The 22,651-nt window shown below is 44.7% G+C and overlaps 1 protein-coding gene across 8 annotated transcripts in view; it reads right to left on the reverse strand.

Moving 5' to 3' along the window:
* Positions 1-22,651, reverse strand: part of R3HCC1L (R3H domain and coiled-coil containing 1 like) — a 141,857-nt gene that overhangs the window by 89,749 nt on the left and 29,457 nt on the right. For 4 of the 8 annotated variants that reach the window (XR_003857892.1, XR_003857893.1, XM_029610127.1 and 1 more), the window contains exons 2-3: positions 13,908-14,064; positions 9,147-11,002 (exon numbers count right to left, since the gene is read on the reverse strand). Coding sequence is in view for 6 of the 8 variants with exons in the window: in XM_029610127.1 (XP_029465987.1) it covers positions 9,147-10,970 (1,824 nt within the window). In the remaining 2 variants the exon portion in view is untranslated. Of the gene's footprint in view, positions 1-3; positions 64-203; positions 283-9,146; positions 11,003-13,907; positions 14,065-22,651 lie in introns of those variants that run through there. The other 4 variants (XM_029610132.1, XM_029610128.1, XM_029610133.1 and 1 more) reach the window with 3 other exon arrangements.

Raw genomic sequence — 22,651 nt, forward strand, 5'->3', positions numbered from 1 at the left:
CACCATGGTGTTCTTCTGGAGAAGCTGAGGCAGCCTCGCTGGATGTCTCATCCGTGGTGCTCTCTGAAAACAGAAATAGAAAAACTTTCACAGCTGCGCATGCAAAGATCCAGAATGGTACAAATTTTCAATTTCTTCATGGCATTAGTAAAGAAGACCTTGCCGCTTGCATGTCAACCATGACAATTACTAACAGCACATACCTTCCACTCTATGGTGGGCCCACAGGTACTCCGGCTCCTCCCTCCGGATGCACCTTGCCCGCTTTTTCAATGCCTCAACCTGGCAGGAATACAATAGAAATAGGAAACACAAGTTGAAATAAAACGTTTACTATAATTTTTGTCTCAAAAGCAAACAAGTCAAACAAGTGAAGTATCTTTTTTCCTTTTGTCACCCACAGCAATACAAAACCACCACCCAAATACTAAATGTAATTTACTTGGTTCAAACAAGTCAACTGTCAGTTTTCCTTTTGTCACCCACAGCAATACTAAACAACCACCCAAATACTAAATGTCATGTTACTTGGCACAAAAAGTTAAGTGGCAGTTTTACTTTTGTCACCCACAGCAATACAAAACAACCCCCAAAATAGTGAATGTAATTTTACTTGTTTTTTTTCCTGCGTGCTAGAATATTACAAGAAACCTAGGCCTACGAACTTACCTCCCTCAGGTAGGAAGCCTGGGCGTTGAATTGGGCCCTGAGCGCCCGTCAGGCCTCGTCAGCCCGGTCCTGGTCCCGCGGGCGCCCAGGGCTTAAATAGAGGTGCCGTTCCTCTGCAACGATGAGCGAGGCCAACAGCCTCACATCGCCCTCTGCAAAATTTGGAAGCCTTCTTCTCAGCATCTTGTCGCAAATGCATTAACAAAATGGCCGTCCGGGCGTGGGTTACACGTGCAAGCGCCCTGACACCTGCTCCCGGCGTCCGTTGAGGCATCCCTTTGGTTCTGCCATGTGCGTACTGTTACCCACTTTTCTGGGCACTCAGGCTCGGGCACTCAAGGCTGAAGCCTATAATTAGGCGTCCCTTTGGTTCCGCCATGTCCCTTCTGCTACAAACTTTTCAGGCACTCAAGGCTGAAGCCTATAATTAGGCATCCCTTTGATTCCGCCATGTCCCAACTGCTACAAACTTTTCAAGCGCTCAAGGCTGAAGCCTATAATTAGGCGTCCCTTTGGTTCTGCCATGTCCCTTCTGCTACAAACTTTTCAGGTGCTCAAGACTGCGGCCCCTCCGCTGCAGGCCATGGACGTTTCAAGGTTACATGGCTGGCGAACATGGACGTTCCCGCCTTTTTCTCGCCACCATCCATGTCTGTACTGCTACCAACTTTTCTAGGCGATCAAGGCTGAAGCCTAGAATTAGGCATCCCTTTGGTTCCGCCTTGTCTGTACTGCTACCAACATTTCTCGGCACTCAAGGCTGAAGCCTAGAATTAGGCATCCCTTTAGTTCTGCCATGTCCCTTCTGCTACAAACTTTTCAGGCGCTCAATGCTGAAGCCTATAATTAGGCGTCCCTTTGGTTCCGCCACGTCCCTATTGCTACCAACTTTTCAGGCGCTCAAGGCTGAACATGGACGTTCCCACCTTTTTTGAACTGAGGTTTCCCCTTTGTGACATCATCACAGCGTCATAATCCTACCATGGTGTATATAAGTTGCTTCTCCGAATGAACAAGTCCCTTTCTATTTCATTTTGGCCTAGGACAGACCGTGTACAACTGTTCCGTCTGATATCTATCAGGAGATCGGCAACGTTTTCAGCAGGTAAGCATAGCAATGCACGCTTCTTTCTTTCCAACAGGTACCGCAAGGCCACCAGGATTCATGGATGCTGAGGCCACGCTAGCCACTTTTGAACGTTCAACCAACCTTTCCGGTGCTCAAGGCATCCTATCTTCCAACCTTCGTGGCATAATGATAGTCCGGAAAGGTTGGTAACTAGACCATCATGTACGCTCACGCCTAGAATTAGGCGTCCCTTGGGTTATGCAATGTCCCTACAGCTACTAACTTTTCTGTGCGCTTAGGCTAGGGCGCTCAAGGATCAAGCCTAGAATTGGGCGTCCCTTTGGTTCCGCTGCAGGCCACGGACGTTGGAAGGTTACACGGCTGGCGAACATGGAAGTTCCCGCCTTTTTCTCACCACCCTCCACAGCCTCGACATCCATGGTGGCAGGTCTGTTTTTCATTTTCCTGATTACAATATATGTTCCCTTCTTCTTTCCAGTAATTCTGTTTTTGATGTTCATGATTTTCACTGTGATTGTTAGCTGAATATGTGCCCCTCTTCTTTGCGGTTATTCAGTTTTTGATGTTTATTATTTTCACTGTGACTGTTAGCTGAATATGTGCCCCTCTTCTTTGCGGTTATTCAGTTTTTGATGTTTATTTTCACTGTGACCGTTAGCTGTACATGTGCCCCTCTTCTTTCAGGGTTTAGACTCTTGGTTTCCATGCGCCCCCTGTTCCTTTTCTGTCATTCTTTTGTTAATTTTCATCACAGTCATTAACCCCTTTTCCCCTTGTTATTTTCTCCGATTCAGAGAGTGATGCCCGGAAAACATTGCATTGCACGGGTAGAAGCGTAGTCCGGAGATCGGCAACCACTACTGGAAGGTACTTCAGGCTCTTGCTTGATGCTGTCCATGGGCCTCTATAGTTTCTAGTATATTTTATTTATACAGCTTTTGTTAATTTCTGTCATGCTGTCTTCCCATTCATTAATCACCCGTTATTTTTTACTGTTCAGATATTAATATGCCGGGAAAACGCACAATTGCTGAGGTTGAGGAGCATGCCATTGAGCATGAACAATAGGAAGGCACAACTTCGAGCCAGCCATTGAAAAAGCGAACCCGTAATGCTTGCTTCATGGATGAAGAAAAGGAATTATTGTGCAGTGCCGTGTGTGAAAAATATAAAGTTCTTTTCCAGTCCAAGGTTTCGTGCTCCACGAAGAAAAGGATTTGGGAAAAGATCGCACAGGATGTGAGCTCCTTTTCAGTCACGCCCAGGGACGTTAAACAGGTGCAGCACCGGTGGCGCGACACCAGAAAAGAGGTGAAAGAGAAGGCCTCAAAAATTGATGCGTCGGCAAAGAGGACCGGTGGAGGGCCACCATGTCATAACGTGCTGACACCAGTGGAGGAGCTGGTTCTCCGAACTGTGAGGCCGGAGGTCGTGGTAGGCGTGCAGACACAGTACGGCGCTGACACAGCAGCAAGTGAAGGTATGATTGTACATATATCTTGTTAGCATTGCATGTTAACTTTATGGCTCATGAGGAGTTGACTGATGTTTGATCGCATTTTGAAAATATGGCAGAGAGATGTGCCATATTTTCAAAATTTATTAGGATAGTATTACCATAAGGAGGACGACAGTAGGGTAATCATTCCCGCACATCTCAAAATAACTGTTGGAAAAAAGTGGAAATCAAGAAAAGAAAAAGAGCGATCAAACATCAGTCAACCCCTCATGAGCCATAAAGTTAACATGCAATGCTAACAAGGTATATGTACATGCATACCTTCTTTTGTCCTCCGGATTGAAAATTGGGCTACACTTAACACATTATTCCATGAGCCACGTTTACAGTATGATGACGGTACTAGAGATGTGAATCGTGTCCTCAATCATCTTAACGATCGATTTCGGCTGGGAGGGGGAGGGAATCGTATTGTTGCCGTTTGGGTGTGTAAACTATCGTGAAAATCGTTAAAATCGTGAGCCGACACACTAAAACCCCCTAAAACCCACCCCCAACCCTTTAAATTAAATCCCCCACCCTCCCGAACCCCCCCCCCAAATGCTTTAAATTACCTGGGGATCCAGCGGTGGTCCAGAACGGCGGCGGTCCGGAACGGCCCCCTCAATTGAATCCTGTTGTCTTCAGCCAGCGCCATTTTGCAAAATGGCGGCGGCCATAGACAAAAACGATTCGACGCAGGTCGTCGTTCCGGACCCCCGCTGGACTTTTGGCAAGTCTTGTGGGGGTCAGGAGGCCCCCCCAAGCTGGCCAAAAGTTTCTGGGAGTCCAGCGGGGTTCAGGAAGCAATTTCTTGCCGCGAATCGTTTTCCGTACGGAAAATGGCGCCGGCAGGAGATCGACTGCAGGAGGTCGTTCAGCGGCAGTCCGGAACCCCCGCTGAACGACCTCCTGCAGTCGATCTCCTGCCGGCGCCATTTTCCGTACGGAAAACGATTCGCGGCAAGAAATCGTTTCCTGAACCCCGCTGGACTCCCAGAAACTTTTGGCCAGCTTGGGGGGGCCTCCTGACCCCCACAAGACTTGCCAAAAGTCCAGCGGGGGTCCGGAACGACCTCCTGCGTCGAATCGTTTTTGTCTATGGCCGCCGCCATTTTGCGGCGGCCATTTTGCAAAATGGCGCCGGCTGAAGACAACAGGATTCAATTGAGGGGGCCGTTCCGGACCGCCGCCGTTCTGGACCACCGCTGGATTCCCAGGTAATTTAAAGCATTTGGGGGGGGGGTTCGGGAGGGTGGGGGATTTAATTTAAAGGGTCGGGGGTGGGTTTTAGGGGGTTTTAGTGTGCCGGTTTTCCTGCCCTCCCCCTTCCCCCGATTTACGATTTTTTTAACGATAAATCGGGGGAATTGGTATTGTATCGTGGCCCTAACGATTTTTGACGATTTAAAATATATCGGACGATATTTTAAATCGTCAAAAAACGATTCACATCCCTAGACGGTACTGCTATAATGTTCTATGCACTCTTCAGAGATTATAGAATAACTGCAACCTCTTTCTCTATCTTTATCCACAGATAGAATGGACGATGGTGATGTAACCAGCGAGGAATCCATTCCCATGCCAGATTTTATGTTCCCGATGTCGAGCGCTGACTCCCCCAGCCAACACATGTCTACAGAGGAAGTGGTTACACTGAACCTGTTTGATGTGTTTTCTGTCAGCCAACCATCTGAAGCATCGGTACCCCTGGCACATGAGGATTCAGTACCCCTGGAACCATTTCTTGAATCACAACCATCTCAGCTACAGGCTGATGCTCCACCAGTACTGGAAACTGCGTCAGTAGCGCGGGACCTTGAACTGGCACTTTTTGGAACTGACGGGCTAAGCGAGCAGTTTTTGAGTGGACTCACCTCGCAGCAGGATCAACATAATGAGCTCATTCTCCAGGAAGTGCGGTTGATGCGATCCGACCTAAACGCTGGGATGGCTGCTCAAGCAAATTTGATTTGAGAAACGATGACTGAATTGATCGGCGCAATTCGAGAACTTGCCTCAGCTTATTGTTCCGTTAACCAATCTTAAATTTTTCAATAAAAGTTCTTTTTGGCAATTAACCAACGTAACGTTTAATGTCACATCCCACACTGAATATTTCGAAACTAATGTTAAGTAATCAAAGTGGTCAATATTACAACATAGCAGAAAAGCAATTTTTTTTTTAATAGTTATAGATATATACATAGGGGATGGGATGGGTACGGCAAGGGAAGGGACCATGCCGTACGGGGGAATAAGAGCATCATCGTCATTGCGGTTGGCAGGGAGAGACCGGGTTGATAACGTCAACGTCGATGTCATCCTCATCCCCTATGTCTGGTATGAAGGTACAGATGGGGGCAGGAGAGACAGGGGGGTAGGGGGGAATCCTTGGCACTGGAGGGGCGCTCCACATGCAAGAGTATAAAATACAAGGAAAGACAGAAATGTTGGATAAAATGGATAGACACACTTTATTGATGTTAGACTTCAAGAAATGTAAATGAAACCATAAAAAACAGAACACAATGAATTAGTTTGTGATTGCTGGGAAAAGTTTTGATGTTCATAAAGGAAAGAAAGAAACGTAGGTTAAATGTGTAGAAACTGTTTATCGATTTTAGACTTCAAGGAATATTAATGAAACCATTAAACACATAAGACAATGAATTATTTTTTGGTTGCGGGGAAAGGCTTAGATGTTCATACAAGAGGAAAGAAAGAAAATTAAGTTACAATGGGTAGACAAAGTTTTTTTATTTTATACTTCAAGAAATACCATAAAAAGCTGAAGACAATGAATACTTTTGTGATTGTAAAGGGTTTGATGGAGGGATCAGCTTGTAAAGGGTTTGATGGAGGGGTCATCTTGCTGGAAAATGTTTTGAGGGATGGATTGTTAGATGGATGGATCACAGCTCCTGAAACAAAAACAAGACAAGAGTAAATAGGCCATACAGGCATAGAAATGATTAATATCTCGAATTAAGCAGAGCGATGTACTACAATGAAAGTGCCACATCAGTATGGGACCCTGGAGACAGGAGTGGTGCTACAAGACAGAATAAGAGCAGTTTGGAAAAATGAATGTATAACATTTAATAACTTACAAGAGAAATAACTTTTGATGATCCTTCGTCGGACTTCATGACCCCGTGCAGTGCTGTCCACTTCAGCTGCCGGTTCCACAGGCAGATCTGGTGGCAAGTTTTCGGCTACCTCTGCATCCACACCAAATCTCTGACAAATGTTGTGTAGCATGCAGCAGGCAACAATTATGCTCACCACCTTTTCTGCACTGTACTGCAGGGCTCCCCCAGAGCGATCCAGACATCGGAAACGCCCCTTCAGAACTCCAAAAGTGCGCTCAATCACGTTCTGGTGTTGCCATGAGCCTCATTGTAGCTTTTTTCGGCCGCTGCGGCTCCCATCTCTCCGGTGTCCGTAGAGGCGTCCATGTCTCCGCTGGACCCCCGGAGCCTCAGGACGCCTAGTAGATGCCGGAGGAAGGCCTGGTGCGGCTCCCATCTCTCCGGCGTCTGTAGAGGCACCCATGTCTTCGCTAGACCCCCGGAGCCTCAGAGACGCCCAGAGATGGATGGTACCATTGAACACATACCTCCTCTGGTCTTGCTGCTGGGTTCTCCGGTTGGCTGGGTTCTCCTTGCTGCTGGGCTCTCCTGTTGGCCTCTCCAATCTGCCTTGTAGAATTCACTTGCCGAGCATTTCTCATTCTGCTTCTCAACCGAATGAAAAAGATCGCCAGAGCCAATATATGCATGTTGTCCATGACGCTGTCCAGTCCAAAGCTGACTGAACACCATACTAATGTCAGGGTCAGGGTAGGCGGTAAATATTGAGGTTAAAGACGCGGTAAATAAGCTGGTTAAGAACGCGATAATTTGGGGGCGCGTTACTGTATCGGGGAGAATAGCTAATCCGATCAGTAACATAACATATATACATGCGGCGGGCGGAAATGGATACGCGTCTTTTTCGGCTAGCACTAAGGACGCGTAAAAGCCAATACTGAATCGCGCGTCCGTCTTACGCACTCAAAATGTGCGTCCAAAGCGGGTTAAAAACTGCGCAACCGCGGCCGCGCTTTATTATATCGGCCTGTCTTGAGGAAAAAAAGGGAGAAAACTTTCAAAGTCCTCTTTTTTTTTTTTTTTTTTTTTTAATAAGAATTAAATAATTGCTTGATCCAGACCAAAAGTAAAGAAAATCCCCTCAGGGAAACTAAGGGAAGAAGAAGAAGGGGAACTGTAGGTTCAGCTGCCTGCACCTGCTGGAGACAGACGAATACTGAAGGGGTGTAGGGTAGGCTCTGTCCTCATATAGGATACCCTTTCAAATTTGGTCTGTCTCCACCTGCTGGACAGGAGGCTCAACCCATGGTCTGGACTGATCCAGGAATGTACAGGGAATAGGATATAGACTTTCAAATACTGGAAAGGAATTAATGATGTATAAAAATCAAATTTTTTCCACGGGAAAGAAGTTGTAAAACTAGGTATCACGATATAAAACTCCAAGGGGGATGACTCAGAAATGTCAGGAAATATTTTTCATAGAAATATACATAGAATGCCCTCCTGGAAGAGGTAGTGAAGTCAATAATGGTAAAGGAATTCAAAAGGGTGTGGGATAAATGCAGAGGATCCCTATTGGCTAGAGAATGGAAATAAAGAAATAGGGTAATTTCTGCATGGGGATAACCTGCATGAAGCTGCAGTTACTAATACGCTAAAAGTACTTGCTGGGCAGACTGGATGGACCATCGGTCTTTATCTGCCATCATTTATTATGTTACCTCTTCTATTCCCCCCCTCCCCCCAATTCCTGGCTCTCTTGTGCCCTTTCTCCACCCCCCACACTATTTCATACCCAAAACCCCATCCCACATGGCTCTTATGCAATCAGCTATCCCAGTCCTCTCTCACTCCCTCTGTTCCCCTCCACTTTAGCCCTCGTTCCCTCATACTTGTTGCAAAACACATGGCAAAATGGACTTTTAGGAGGAATAGGATGCTGACTTCAGGGAAACGAGGAAGCGGACGAAATTCGCCTTTCCTCACCTTCCCTAGAACCTTCAAGCTCCTCTTTGTGCTGGCCCCCAGCATTTAAACCATTTATATCTTCTACCAGCATTCATCCCTTCTCCAACTTTCCCAATATTCACCCCTATTCATGTCACTCCCTCAGATGCATCCACCCCCACTTGCACTGCTTTCCCCCCCCCAAACAATTTACATCCCTCACCCCCCATAATATTCCCCAGTTCTCACACTGCTCACCGAAGCATTCATCCCCTTTCAGCAATCACTCCTTTCCCTTGCCGAAAAGATTATGGCTTGACTGGATCTCCGGGTACTCCCCCTCCTTACTGTTAGCTGAATCCCAATTTCTAGGAAGACAGTGATCTGCCGGATGCGGGCAGTGTTCATGCATTTTTTCCCTCTGGACAGCACATTAGAGAAGAGCCCTCTACTCCAGGCAGCAGGTGGGTCATGTGAAGGATGGATAAGATGAGGAAGGCTGGAGCAGGGAGCAGATTAGCTCTTCTTTGCTGTCTTGTCAGCTCCAGCCTTGCTCCCTTCCCTACTGTCCTCCAGTATTGCTGGTCACAGACAGGAAGGGCAGAGCAGGAATGAACATAGGAAAATCTCTGCTCCTTGCTCCAGTCCCTCCCCTTTTGTTTCATTACTGGGGAGCTGAAAAGAGGAACTGATCAGGTTAAACACTGTGGAGTTTTGGTCTACCTACTATATTGACACATATATCACCAGAGAAATTATTCTGAAGCCATTTGTCCCATTTCAGACACCAATAGTTTGGTGGTTTTGAAAGGGATGCTTTTGGTTTTAGTTTTAAAAGTACCTCTTGTAGAAGGTGTGGATCCAGACAGTCCCCATCATCATTAAACAAAGAATCCCAGCTCTCCTCTGCATCAATGCTGTCATTGGAGGTAGTTTCTGTGGAGCAGAATGCAACAGGCTGATCCGTGGGTTCTGTAACACTGTCTGAGCGGATTTTACCAGATTCTTTTCCATATGATTCTTCATCAGTAACTGATGAATGCAGCGTCTGCCCAATGTCACTTATGCACTCTGATCTGTTTGCCATCTTGCCCACATGCTTGGTTATGTAGTCCATGACTTCACGGGTATATTCATATCTGCTGTCCGTGTTTTTGCTCTCACATGCGGACGGACAGCTTGAGAAATGGTCAGACATTTCATCCAAGATCTCACTCTTAAGCTCCAAGACATTGCTGGTGACCTCGCCTTGTTGCTCAGACATGATGTCCACTTTCTGGCTTGTGTGCTCTGTCATGCTGCTGATCGGGAAGGCATGATCAAATATGCTATCCATGATTCTGTCTGCATGTTCTGATACATTGGCTGCGGGACTGTCTGAATTACTCAATGAGCTGCTCGTTTCCACACGCTCAGGCATATCATTTATGAACTTATTAGCACACTTCTGTGAGACACAGGTTCTCTTGTCATTAAGTTCACAGTTATTCAAAAGCTTTGACAGAGTATCCATTTTACAGGAAAGCTTTGACGCTGAAACCTCAGTTGCACATTCTAACACATCATCTGTGATTGTGTCTGCGTTTATGAACAGATTATCCATAACCCTGTGTGTCGGCTCAGATTCCTTCCCCTCAGTTTGATCTGTGTGCCCTGAAAAGTCACATATTCTCTCCTCAGCACGGTCTTGCACATTGCTTACTATACCATCATCATGTACTGATATGCCCAGTATGTTGTTGGTGGCCTCATCCACATGCACTGGCACTCTGTTCTCAATGTTGCCTGAAAGTTCTAAAGCTTCATCCACTCGTTCATTTATCTTCTCTGACAAAATGCTTAGCTCTACAGAAGAGATCACATGCTGTTTTGTTTTGCCACACAACCAATCAGCCATTGGGTCAAGATCAAAGCAGAAGGCTTCATCCATGCCAACACTGGAATTTGCATGCGAGTACACAGTTCCTTCGGTCGCTTTAGTAAGTTGTTTCCTTGGCTTGTCTGATTTCACCTCATAGTTTTCAAGCTCGCTGGCTGCAGCACTGACTGCTTCTTTGGCTGTTGAATTTCCTGAAGCTTCCACATCTGACTGCATAATAAGTTCATGAAGGTCTGTGGTGTTTTGAATTTCTGATTCTAAATGCTTCACATCATTTGGCTTTAAATTGTTTTCAAAACGCGTATTTGTAATGTAAGGATAATAAGAAATTGTTTGACTATATGCTGTCCAGAATTCTCTTGCCTGCTCCTCTGTCACCTTGTTGTTGCAAACCTGTTGAACAGAGTCCTCTGGTAGAGTTTCAGATTCCTCAGGCACCCAAGGACCACTGAAATGCCATTTGTGTTTATGATGAATACGCTTCTGTGTTTGGGGTTCCAGCATTTTCCCCTCTTTGGCCTTGCTTTCATGAGCCTCCAAATTAGGACTTTTATTTCTATCATCAGAACTGCCTTTAGAGACATTCTTATCGTGAAAAGAGCTTCCCTCACTTTTATGCTTGGATTCTGCCCTGCTGCTGAAGCATGGAAATTGATTTGAGGGATCTCCATATCCTGTACTCCCTTTTGTTTTGGCCGTTGCTTCTCTTCGACCTTTGGGCACATACAGGACCATATCAGGCCTCCGGCTCCGAGGCTTGCATTTCTCTGCATCATGTTGCATCATTGTTCCTTGTTCTCTCTTTATTTTGTAGACAGCTAAATAGAGAAAAACAAGAAACATAATTAAGGCGAACTTTCTTCTTTCAAAACTCGTCAATGCTTCAGTTATTAATTGTTGTTGTACAAGTGTGTAACTAATAAATAAACCTAGCCCCTTAATACTACAGATATGTGCCTTACACTGTAGAGAGAAAAAATTGGAAGATCCATAAAAGTAAGTTCAGGACAGAAGGAAGGAAGCATAGTTTAGTCAGAAGATAATCAACATGCAGAATAGTTTACCAAAGGAAGTTTAATAGCTAGCACCCAGGAGACCTTCAAAAAAGACGCAAGATCCTTTCCTGTGGTTACTGGTGTGCTGGTAGGGAAATATCAGACGCCTAAACCTCTCACCCATAATATCTCTCATGATGTTCTCATCTGGGGGATGAGAGGGGGATTGTGTGATAAGATTCATAGCAATTAGGTTGATTACAGCTATAGATTGCTTAAACATTTCTACAGCTCTAACCATATGATGTAAATCAGTTTACATAATGTGCCATATATTTTGAAAGTTATGCAATTTCACACAAGGCTCATTTTTACCATTTCGTCAATATAAAATGTCTGTTTGCTGCTTTAGACCGACGCCTGGTTTGGCAGTATAGCAAATTTGTTTACTGTAAACGGTGTTCTCTGTAGACACTGTGAATTAGCCATGATATGTAGAGATGTGTAGGGTGACATCATCCGACATCGCCAAACAGACCCTTCTCTCAAATCATAAAGCTTTTGCTCTACTGAGCATATGAAGGAATTCCTACGCAGGCGTTGCCTCATGAGCCCCTCTGTCGATTTTTGAGCCAAGTCTAGCTAGGCAATCAACTGTCCCAGGAGGCAGGCAGCTATTTAGCATGGCTAATTCATCCTACTATCTATGCAGAACACTGTTTATGGTAAGCAAACTTGCTTTCTCTATCAATAAGCAGTGCTGAATTAGAGGAACTGTCTTTTGGACTTGCACCCAAGATAGGTTACAGCGTTATACAGTACTGATACATTTGACAGCCCCCACTAATCCTTTCCCCAGCTTTCTCACTCCTTTCTCCTCTCCAAGCTTTTCTGCATCCAATCTACTCTCCTGGTTTCCCCTCATACTTGTTACATGTCCCTCCCCTATGGCTCTCTGGCATCCGCTTTACCCACTCCCCTGCCAGCTCTCACACCATTTATTCCCCTTTCCACCACTTCTCTCTCATACTCCCTATGAACTTCTATTATGCACCCCTTCACATTTCTTTTTCTCTCATGTTTCTTCAATTCACATCTCTCTCATGCCCCAACCCTTATCCACGTTTTCTTGCACCCCTCTCCTCTATTCCTCCTTGCTCCTGTACACTTTCTCATCCTGTACACTCTACACTGCCTTGCACCTAAACATGATCTGGTATCCCCTGCAGAACCCCTCTCACTTCAGCATTCAGACTCTTCCTCAGGCCCTCGCCTCCCCTCAGCATTCACCCTTGGCTCCCAAGCCATCTGATGTCTGAGGCTCCACCTCCAGGTTTCCAAGGCTGAGTAGGGAGTTATCCTGCCACCTGAGCTTGCTTTTGTGAGTTCTGCTCCACTGCTCTCGCTGTCCCTTTTAACCCCTGCTCAGGCCTCCCCCTCCCGATTCTCCTCTCAAGAGGGGTTGGCTTTTTATTCTGTGTCAGCTTCCTCTACCACACAGCTCATTGCACTACCTGGCCCCCACACACCTTGGTTTATTTTTATTTTTTATATTTGGCTGCTTCTGGATGTGAGCAAGGAAGTCTCAGATCTCCCAGAGGTTTTTACACAAAAGACGGGTGGGACGGGGGAGGGGATGTGCTCATCAGCCGCCACCTGGCCCTTTTAAGAAAACAGCTCGGGATTATTATTAAATACGTTAGTCTCCCAGTACTCCTGGGGAAAGTTAACTACACCTTTTGAGGTACAACTTTCAATCAAATAACACATCTTACCGACTTCACTGTAAGATGCATTATTTGATATTAATGAGATTGGCGCAAAATTTGTAACTGCACGTTAGTTCTGCAGTAAATCCGTACTGCAGTTTAGTAAATGACCCATAAGTATTTTAATAAGAACAAGTTTAGAATTGTATGGCAATTTCAAAGAGTACATTTTATGAATCCATAACCTGCATATCTGTGTTATAGAAATTCCAGGTGCGTGAGTATCTTGCAGTTGCTCTGTAGGGGTTAAGGATGAATGGATGGATAGGTGAGGTGTGGCTTGGTAGTATGGCAGAGTGTATGTGTGTGAGAGGGGAGGGAGATGGGTATGCACGCTAGGAAGGCCGAGGAATGGATGTGCGTGCGAGGGGAGTGTAAGCGTGGGAGTGGGGGGGAGAAATGTATGTGTGTGTGTGCTTGTTAGGGAGAGAGGTTGTGGCAGGCAATATGTGGGTGGCAGAGGCGTGTGTTTCTCTTTCTCAAACTGTTTCATACTCATCCCTCCATTCCCCCCTCCGCACCCAGTCCTACCCCTCCATTCTTCTCCCCCTCTGCACCTTTGCCTCCAATTGTTCCTCTCCTTTTACTTCCCCTTCTTTCCAAGCCACCACTACTTCTTCACTCTCCCCTCCCACCTTACCTGGGGGCTCCTGCCAGCCACAATGTCCAGTTTGGCATATGGCTTTAGCACTTATTTCATGCTTTTATAGACTGCCTCCCCAGTTTGAAACAAGCCTGCCAGTTTGTTAGTCTGGCCTGTGATGTCATCTGGTCTCACTGTTTCTGGCAGATTCTGAGCCAGCTACTCTCAAACCAAGTCCATGTAACCAATTACAATGCAGGACACTGGCTCCCTAACCAATCATGCTGTCTGACAGAAACACATTCCTAGAACACTCTGTTACAATTTTTATAGAAGGCTGGAGAAACAATGCTTTGTTAATCTGCCTTGGGCCTACCTTTAGGAAACAGTGGAAAATCAAATACTTAGAAATAGGGTTAATCAATTCAATACTGAGTTAATTTTCTTGTCTTCTTGGTTATTCTTTATTCCATTCTGAACTATTGGGCTTGAGCAGCAGCAGCAGCTATTTATTTCGAATCTTCTTCAAGATCCTCCGTCATAAAAAAAAAAAAAGAAAGGCATAACCTTGTTATCTGTTGCTTTTTATGAAACTTGTTTACGCCTGATTTGCAGCATCAGCAAATGGTTCAACTTCCAGTATATCACAAAGCACTAACTACAAATCCTGCCCCCCCCAAACCTGAACACAACATTTCTCATGCACTAGAGAATATCAGATAACAGCATACCTATAATAGTGTTACGGGGAGAATGGCAGATTACAAAACGTGTCCCTCAAGTAGGCAGGATTTATTTGTTTTATTTATAATTTCAATTTATTGACTGCCTATCCAGTTAAAAGGTTTCAGGCGAATACATTTACTTCACATGCTTCCACTGGATACAACAAATAATAAAACTAAAATTCTTTGAAATGCGGTTTGTCATACTGATACGATTTCTAGTTCATTTAAAACTATGTCTGTCACATATGGATTTTGTTCATTGCTCATTTTCAAGTTTATCCTCCTGTAAGAAACTGTCACTAGGAGGCTGACTGTACCTCAGAAAAATCCACACACATGATTGCTGTCTAGCTGATGAAAAAAAACACAAAACAGGTCAACTGCTTACTACTAGGATCATTTCATTTTCAAGAACATGTGTATTTTGTGTCTGACCCACGGCTGTACAGTCTTACTTTCCCTAAAAACGTACAAGTTCGCCAAAGGAAATTTCAGTCCATTTTGGTATGTAAATTCAATTTTTTTAAAAATTAAGTGAGGTTGCAATACTCTGCTGCTGCCTTTGCTTTTACCCCTAACCATTTATAAAGGTTTGTTGTTTATACGCTTTGGCACAAAAAAAAAGCCACGCTATGTCAGGTCCCACGTGCCTGTAAATATGCATCACTGAGTCTTTATGGAGACAGATGGCTTGAGGGGTACACTCTGGACTGAGTGCTGGCCACTGTCTTAGGGGATAGGTGTACTACTGTGATTAATCACTGCCCACTCTGATGGGGGCACAGCGAGGAAGAAGTGGATTCATCATTGACCAGTGTCAGGTAAATCACTGGAAAAACACCTCTTCAGTAATTAATGTGAAGTGACGGATGAATGGCCCTGGGGCCCATTAATCTGCAAGATCACTGGGCTGCTGAGATTATGAATGTCAGGATGCATAAGCTGCTGGTGGATCAATAAACAAAGAATGAATCCAAGTATCTCATTTCCGAGGCATCTGCACACATCTCCGGTCTATTAAACTGCATTGTATCACCCTCCTTCCACTCCCAGAGTCTTTTCTCCTGCCCCATTTACTTCAAACAGCCCTATGGGATCTGTATTTGAATCTATTTATCTCAAAAGCTCAATCTATTCTATAGAAGTCTATAGTACCAAATGTGTATACTGTTTCTAAAGGTTGCCAGCTATTCTAAGCATATTAAAAAATGAAAATAAGGGCATCACAATTTTAAGTAGAAAATTATTTATTTAGATTTATCAATATTTCCCATAATAATAATAATAATCTCAAAGCAGTTTACTTAATAAAACATACATAAAAACACAGTTCATTAAACACAAAATACTTTTCTAAAAAGCACAATATATAATTAAAAGACCACAAACGTGCATATAAATCTCCAGCATACGAATCTTAATTGCACATATAACCCCCAAAATGCTATATAAAGCACAAAAATACCTTTAATAACACACTTTTATAATCAATCTAAAAACATCCCAACATCCCAAAGGACTTTAATAAATTATATTAAAATGGGCAAGTTAAATAATACTAATGAGATACATGAAAGAGCTCCCAGAAGGGCCAACTGTGACTAACAGGATAGAAGAGTCCCATGCTAGGACCATTCACTACTAATAAGGAGGAAGATTACAGCAAAAACTTCTTGATATATTACTTTTACCTTTTATTTTAAAAACAAAAGCATTCTATTTTTTTTTTAAGTATGGTCTTACTTTATTATTTTAGCTTTTGTTGATTATTTCAACTTTAAAAAAATGTGCATAGTTATAATCTTGTAACCCACACTAATTTTTTTGGTGGGCTTTATTCTGCGTACTTTTAGAATGCCCATATGGAACAAAGTCAATAAACAGCGCAAAACTATACAAAGGTATTACATTTTGACTGGATTAACTTAACTCCCATAAGCTTGTCAAGAAGTGTATTAACACTCCCTTCCTCAGCTCAGTCAAGTGAGTAGGACAGAGCGAAAGATGCTGCTGCTGCCTGAACATAGGTCATCTTTTGCTTTGACCTGTTCGTTGGAATTTTGAGCTAAGGAAGGGAGTGTTAACTTCCGAAAGTTAGTCAAAAAATATACAGTTAGTCCAATAAAATGTATCACTTTATACAAATTGTAAAACTTGATCTTTATTCCTAGTGAACTAACATGGCAATCATACTACTATATTCAGTGGACATTGGTAGGATAGCTGTGGGTACTGGAAGGCTCAAGAGATGGTCAGAGTCTTTCACCTCTGGGTCACTGGTTCAAATCCAGCTTAAGTCAGGCCGGCCTTAAAAATGTGGCCTATGAGGTAGTTTCACTCTAGATGCAAGGGCCATAGCTGAAGTGTTTATGTCGCAGTCCCTACCAGGTTCCTATTAGCCTGTAAATGCTGCTGCACACCTTTTCACTTTACAAGGATGTGTACAGAGTAGGCCGCTTCAATCTGCCTCTCTCTGTTGGTGCATTATAGAGGAAAATAAAGCAGAACAGCTTGCAAATATGATCCAGCTTGGAACGACAAAAACAACCTTAGGCAAACGTCTGACCATATTTTGTGCTATTTTATTCCATTGCTCCAACCTTCTACTTCACTTTTTTTGTGATTTTTAATAAATCTATTTATTAATATTCATGGACTACTAGGAAAATACACAAAGCACTGAAAACGTCCAGATATAACATTGATAAACTACTAAATACTATGTAACCAATGATCAAGCAAAATTGCTTACCTTGTAATAGGTGTTATCCCAGGACAGCAGGATGTAGTCCTCACATATGGATGAAATCATCAGATGGAGCCCTGTTACGGAAAACTTCTGTCAAGAGTTTCTAGAAACTTTTGGCTGGCATTGTGGGCCTACTGAGCATGCCCAGCATGCCATGATATTCTCAGCCACAGTGATCTCCCTTCAGTCTTGTTTGTAGCAATATGCATGAGCTAAAAAAATAAAACGTATCGGACATACTCCGCAGGGAGGTGGGTGGGTTCTGTGAGGACTACATCCTGCTGTCCTGGGATAACACCTATTACAAGGTAAGCAATTTTGCTTTATCCCAGGACAAGCAGGATGATAGTCCTCACATATGGGTGATTAGCAAGCTACAGGCTGAGTCATTCATATATTATACCAACAGCATACAACTTGTGCAACAAGCACAACAACTGGTGTACTGCTGGAAAAAATGAGGCAGCCTGAAAATCACAGCAGGATGGATGTAGAAGGAGTTGGAGTTATACTGGAAATAAGTTCTTTAAGACAGATTGTCCAAAGGCTGAATCTTGTTGTCCTTCTTTGTCCAGACAATAATGAGCTGCAAAGGTGTGAAGGGAACTCCATGTTGCAGCTTTACAGATGTCAAGGATAGGCACTGAACGATAGTGTGCTACTGAGGTAGACATGGCCCTTACTGAGTGTGCTTTTACTTGCCCCTGAAGAGGAATATTAGCTTTTTCGTAACAGAATTCTATACAGTCTGCTAACCAGTTGGATAGAGTTTGTTTCCCTACAGCAACTCCTGGTTTATTTTTGTCAAAAGAAACAAGAGTTGGGTGGATTTTCTATGGACCGCTGTGCGGTCAAGGTAGAAAGCTAGCGCACGTTTACAGTCTAAAGTGTGTAAAACTCTCTCTCCCGGATGAGAGTGTGGTCTTGGAAAGAAAGTAGGCAAGATTATTGACTGATTGATATGAAAGTCTGTTACCACTTTTGGTAAGAACTTTGGGTGAGTGCGAAGGACTACTCGGTCATGTAGGAACCGTGTGTAAGGTGAGAATGTTCGAGAGCCTGCAACTCACTGACCCTCCTAGCCGATGTCATGGCTACTAAGAAAAGTACTTTCCATGTGAGGAATTTTTCTTCACAAGCGTGTAGAGGCTCAAACGGTGCACGCATGAGCCTTGTTAGTACTAAATTGAGGTCCCATTCAGTGACCGGTGGTTTAATGGGAGGGGTTTAAGGTGAAGTAAACCTCTCATGAATCTACTTACTAATGGTTGTGCTGTTATAGGCGCATCGCGTTCACCCTTGTGGTAAGCCGCTATGGCACTTAGGTATACCCTTAACAGAAGATGTCTGGAGACCAGAATCCGATAGGTGGCATAGGTAATCTATTAAGGAAGAAGTGGGGCAGGAAAAAGGATCTATACCTTTTGAAGGAACCATTTTGTAAATCTGGTCCACTTAGAGTAATAAGATTTACATGTAGAAGGCTTTCGAGAAGCTACTAGAATTTGAGAGACTTGAGTTGAAAGATTAAGTGGTTGCAAAATTAAGCTTTCAACATCCAAGCTGTTAGGGCAAGAGTTGTCAGGTTGGGATAACACAACTTGCCTTGATTCTGGGTTATGAGAGTGGGCTCTATGTCCAGTCTGATTGGTTGTGAGATCAAGAGGTCGAGAAGTATGGGAAACCATATTTGACGGGGCCAGTACAGGGCTATGAGGATCATTGTCCCTCTGTCTTATTGTAGCTTCACGAGAGTTTTCGCTATGAGCGGAATTGGAGGATACGCATATAGAAGTCCTGTGTTCCAGGGGCGAGTAAATGCGTCCCTGGGGACTGTTTGTCGACGTCCATGGAGGGAGCAGAACCTTTCCACTTTATGTTTCAGTTTGGATGCAAAGAGGTCTATGGTTGGGTGACCCCAGCGTTGAAAGATTTTGCTTGCTAAACGTGGGTCCAGCGACCATTCGTGGGGATTGAAATGTCAACTGAGATCGTCCGCTAGGATGTTTTTGATGCCCGCCAGATAACTTGCTCGGAGCTGTATTGAGTGCTCTAGAGCCCAAGCCCAAATCTGTACTGCTTCTTGGCAGAGGAGATAAGAGCCTGTGCCTCCTTGTTTGTTTATATACCACATTGCTACTGTGTTGTCTGTTTGAATCAGCACAGTCTTGTTTGAGAGGCAGTCTTTGAAGGCATAAAGGGCATATCGTATCGCTCGAAGTTCCAAGAAGTTTATTTGAAACTGTTTCTCAAGCGTGGTCCACGTCCCTTGTGTTTGAAGATAGTTGATGTGAGCTCCCCATCTCAGGTTGGAGGCATCTGTAGTCAGGATGACCTGCGGAGTTGCCAGTTGGAATGGGAGACCAGCTTTCAATGCTGTCTGATTTGTCCACCAGTGAAGTGATTGGTGTAGCTGGTGGGTGATTTGAATGTTTTTTGACAATGGTTGGAAAGCTTGTAGCCATTGAGATTTCAAAGTCCACTGAGTTCTTCTCATGGCTAACTTCGCCATAGGAGTAACATGTACTGTGGAGGCCATGTGTCCTAGTTGTACCAGAATTTGATGAGCAGATGCGAACTGGTGATGAATTGTGATGTTTGCCAGGCGAGCTAAGTTGTCCGCACGGTCGCCTGGGGGGGAAGCTTTCCCTATTGTGGTGTCGAGGTCTGAGACGGTTCGATGTGGGATTTTTGATAGTTGATGAGAAATCCTAGGTGGTGCAATAGGGTTATAGTGGTTTCCAAGGCAGAGAGAACTCCCTGTTTTGATGGACTTCTGATGAGCCAATCATCTAGGTATGGAAAAACATGAATACAGTGTTTCCTTAGATGTGCGGCTACCACTGCCAGACATTTTGTGAATACTCGAGGTGCAGAGGCCAGCCCGAATGGAAGGACGCGATACTGGTAGTGGTTTCTTCCCACCACGAATCGTAGGTATTTGTGGTGTTGTATGGAAATTGGTATATGAGCATAAGCATCTTGAAGGTCCAAAGAACAGAGCCAATCTCCCTTTCGAAGCAATGGGATGATGGATCCCAGGGATACCATCCAAAATGTTTCTTTGTGAAGAAATTTGTTGAGATTGCGGAGGTCTAAGATAGGACAAAGGCTGCCTGTTTTCTTTGGAATGAAGAAATAGCGGGAGTAGAACCCTGTCCCTTGTTGAGACCAGGGAACTGGTTCGATGGCCCTGGCGGTCAGCAAAGTCGAGAGTTCTACTTGGAGTTGAGGTGTGATGACTATGTTTGTCCAGAATGGAATGGGAGGAGAATGCTGAGGTATTGTTTTGAATTTTAAACGATAACCCCGATTTAGTATGGCTAATACCCATTGGTCTGTTGTGATGCAACTCCATTGGTATTGAAAATAATGAAGTCAACCACCGACTGGTAGGGAGGGTATGGGGTTTAGAGAGAGAGGCTTCTGTTCTCTGCTTTGGTTCAAAAACACGCTGCTGGTGTAGTTTGGGGTGGTGGCTGGGTTTTCTGCTGCTTGGTTTGACGTGGGCGTCCTCTTTGCGAGGGGCGGTATTGATGTCCTGAAGAGGTAGGTGGATAATACCTCCTAGGTCTGTAGAAAAGGCGCCTTTCTATCTCTGTGGGCTGGTTGTCTGAGAGAGGATGGTTGATCCGTTGGCAGTTTGGAGAGCTGACGAAGGGTCTTCATGGTGGTATTTCAATTGAGACACCATAGCTTGAATTTTTTCACCAAAAAGGTTGTCTCCATCACAAGGTAGATCTGCTAGACGTTCTTGGACTTCTTGTCTGAGATCTGAGGCTTTGAGCCAGGCCCAACGTCTTGCATTGATTGCAGAGGCAGAGAGACGGGTTGAAGTCTCAAATACGTCATTCGCTGCTCTTACTTCGTGTTTCCCTGATTCTAGTCCTTTGTCCACCAACGTCGTCAAAGGTTGTTGATGTTGTTGTGGAAGGTTGTCTACAATACCCTGTACTTGTTTCCACAAGTTTCTCTGGTACTGTGTCATGTATAGCTGGTATGCTGCTGTGCGTGCTGCCAGCATGGAACCTTGGTAAATCTTTTTCCCTAATGTATCCAGGAAGCATTGGTCCTTTCCTGGTAGGACAGAGGAATGAGGCTTCAGTTTTCTGGCTTTCTTTTGAGCTGATTCCACAACTACGGATTGGTAAGGTAGTTGGGGTTTTTGATACCCTGGAACGTGCTGCACTATATAAGTGGCATCTATTCTTTTATTTACTGCAGGAACTGAGCAGGGGTGTTCCCACATTCGCTGCTGCAATTCCAAAAGGATTTCATGGATTGGAATAGCCATAATTTCCTTAGGTGCATCTACGAACTGTAGTACTTCTAATGCTTTATGTCTGGTGTCTTCCTCTGTTAGTAATTGGAATGGTATTCTCTCTGCCATTTCTTTAATACAACTGGAAAATGACAGATCTTCAGGCAGGGATTTCTTTCTCCCCTCTGGTGGAGAGGGTTTCGATTGCATTTCCTCTGACTCTGTGTCCGTATCCACATCCTTCCAAGGTGTGTATGCAGGATGATAGGGAGAGTCAGGATAATCTGAAGGCATATGGTGTTTTGCCTTAAACATAGCTTTTGTTGGTATGTTTTTTGGAAGCTTTGGCAATGAGGGCATCGATGGGGAATCAATAGGCCTCGATGGTCTCTATGGAAATCGATGTCTTGTATCCCCGGAGGGACCTGCATGTATTGGCATCGATGGATCCGAGGGAGGCATCGAGGGTTCCTTTGGAAATCTGCGTCGATGGAGTCCTGATAGACCTGGGGCAGAATCGGAGTCTCCTCCTTCCTCCTCCGATGATCTGTGGACCGGAATGGTTGGAGTCATCGGTGGCATCGATGGCTGTGTCGATGGAATCGGTGCCGTAGGAAATGCCTCTATTAAGGCATCGAGCCTATTCAGCAAAGGCTGAAAATGGATTGATCCGCTACCAGTACAGATGCGGTGTCTGTGGCGTTGTCTGAGGCTGCAGGGTTCCGTAAAGCCTCGACGACCGCCTGCTGGACTAAAGAAGTCACTTCCTCCCTTGAAATTGGGACAGTATCCACTGCTACCGGGGAAGGTACTTCTGGCGCTATAGGCACTTCCATGATAAGTCGCTGGTCGGCACCTTACCTCCGACACCGAGCCCGGTGGAGAGCGCCCGCATTTCCAAGTGTACAGCCGGGGGAGTTGGGCTCTAGTACACGGACTTTCTTCGGCATCAATCCGATGGATCTGGATCCTGATGTCGATGGCTGATCATCCGTTAGATCTACAGATCGATGTCGATGTTGCTTCTTTTCTTGATGGCTCTTCGATGCTGAAGACGATGCTATCGAGGTTGTGGATGGTGGCCAGTGATGGACGGTCATCGGGGTCTTTTTTCACCTCTGTGTTTAGTGTCTGAGGGAGGAGTTATCCTTGGTGACGTCGACGACGACGATGGAATCGTGGCCTGATCCCAGGCAGAGAACACAAACATAATGTGGGTCAGTGATAGACATAGTCCGCTTACAATCCGGACACTTTTTGAAACCTGAGGCCTTGATGAAACTTGGCCTAATAACGGTCGATGACCGGCGGGAATCGACGTTAAGATGACCGGAATCGATCAAAAGTATCTGAAAAGGTGCTCACCGAGACTATGTGGAAAG

The sequence above is a fragment of the Rhinatrema bivittatum genome, chromosome 7 (genome assembly GCF_901001135.1).
Source record: "Rhinatrema bivittatum chromosome 7, aRhiBiv1.1, whole genome shotgun sequence".
In the NCBI taxonomy this organism is placed as follows: domain Eukaryota; kingdom Metazoa; phylum Chordata; class Amphibia; order Gymnophiona; family Rhinatrematidae; genus Rhinatrema; species Rhinatrema bivittatum.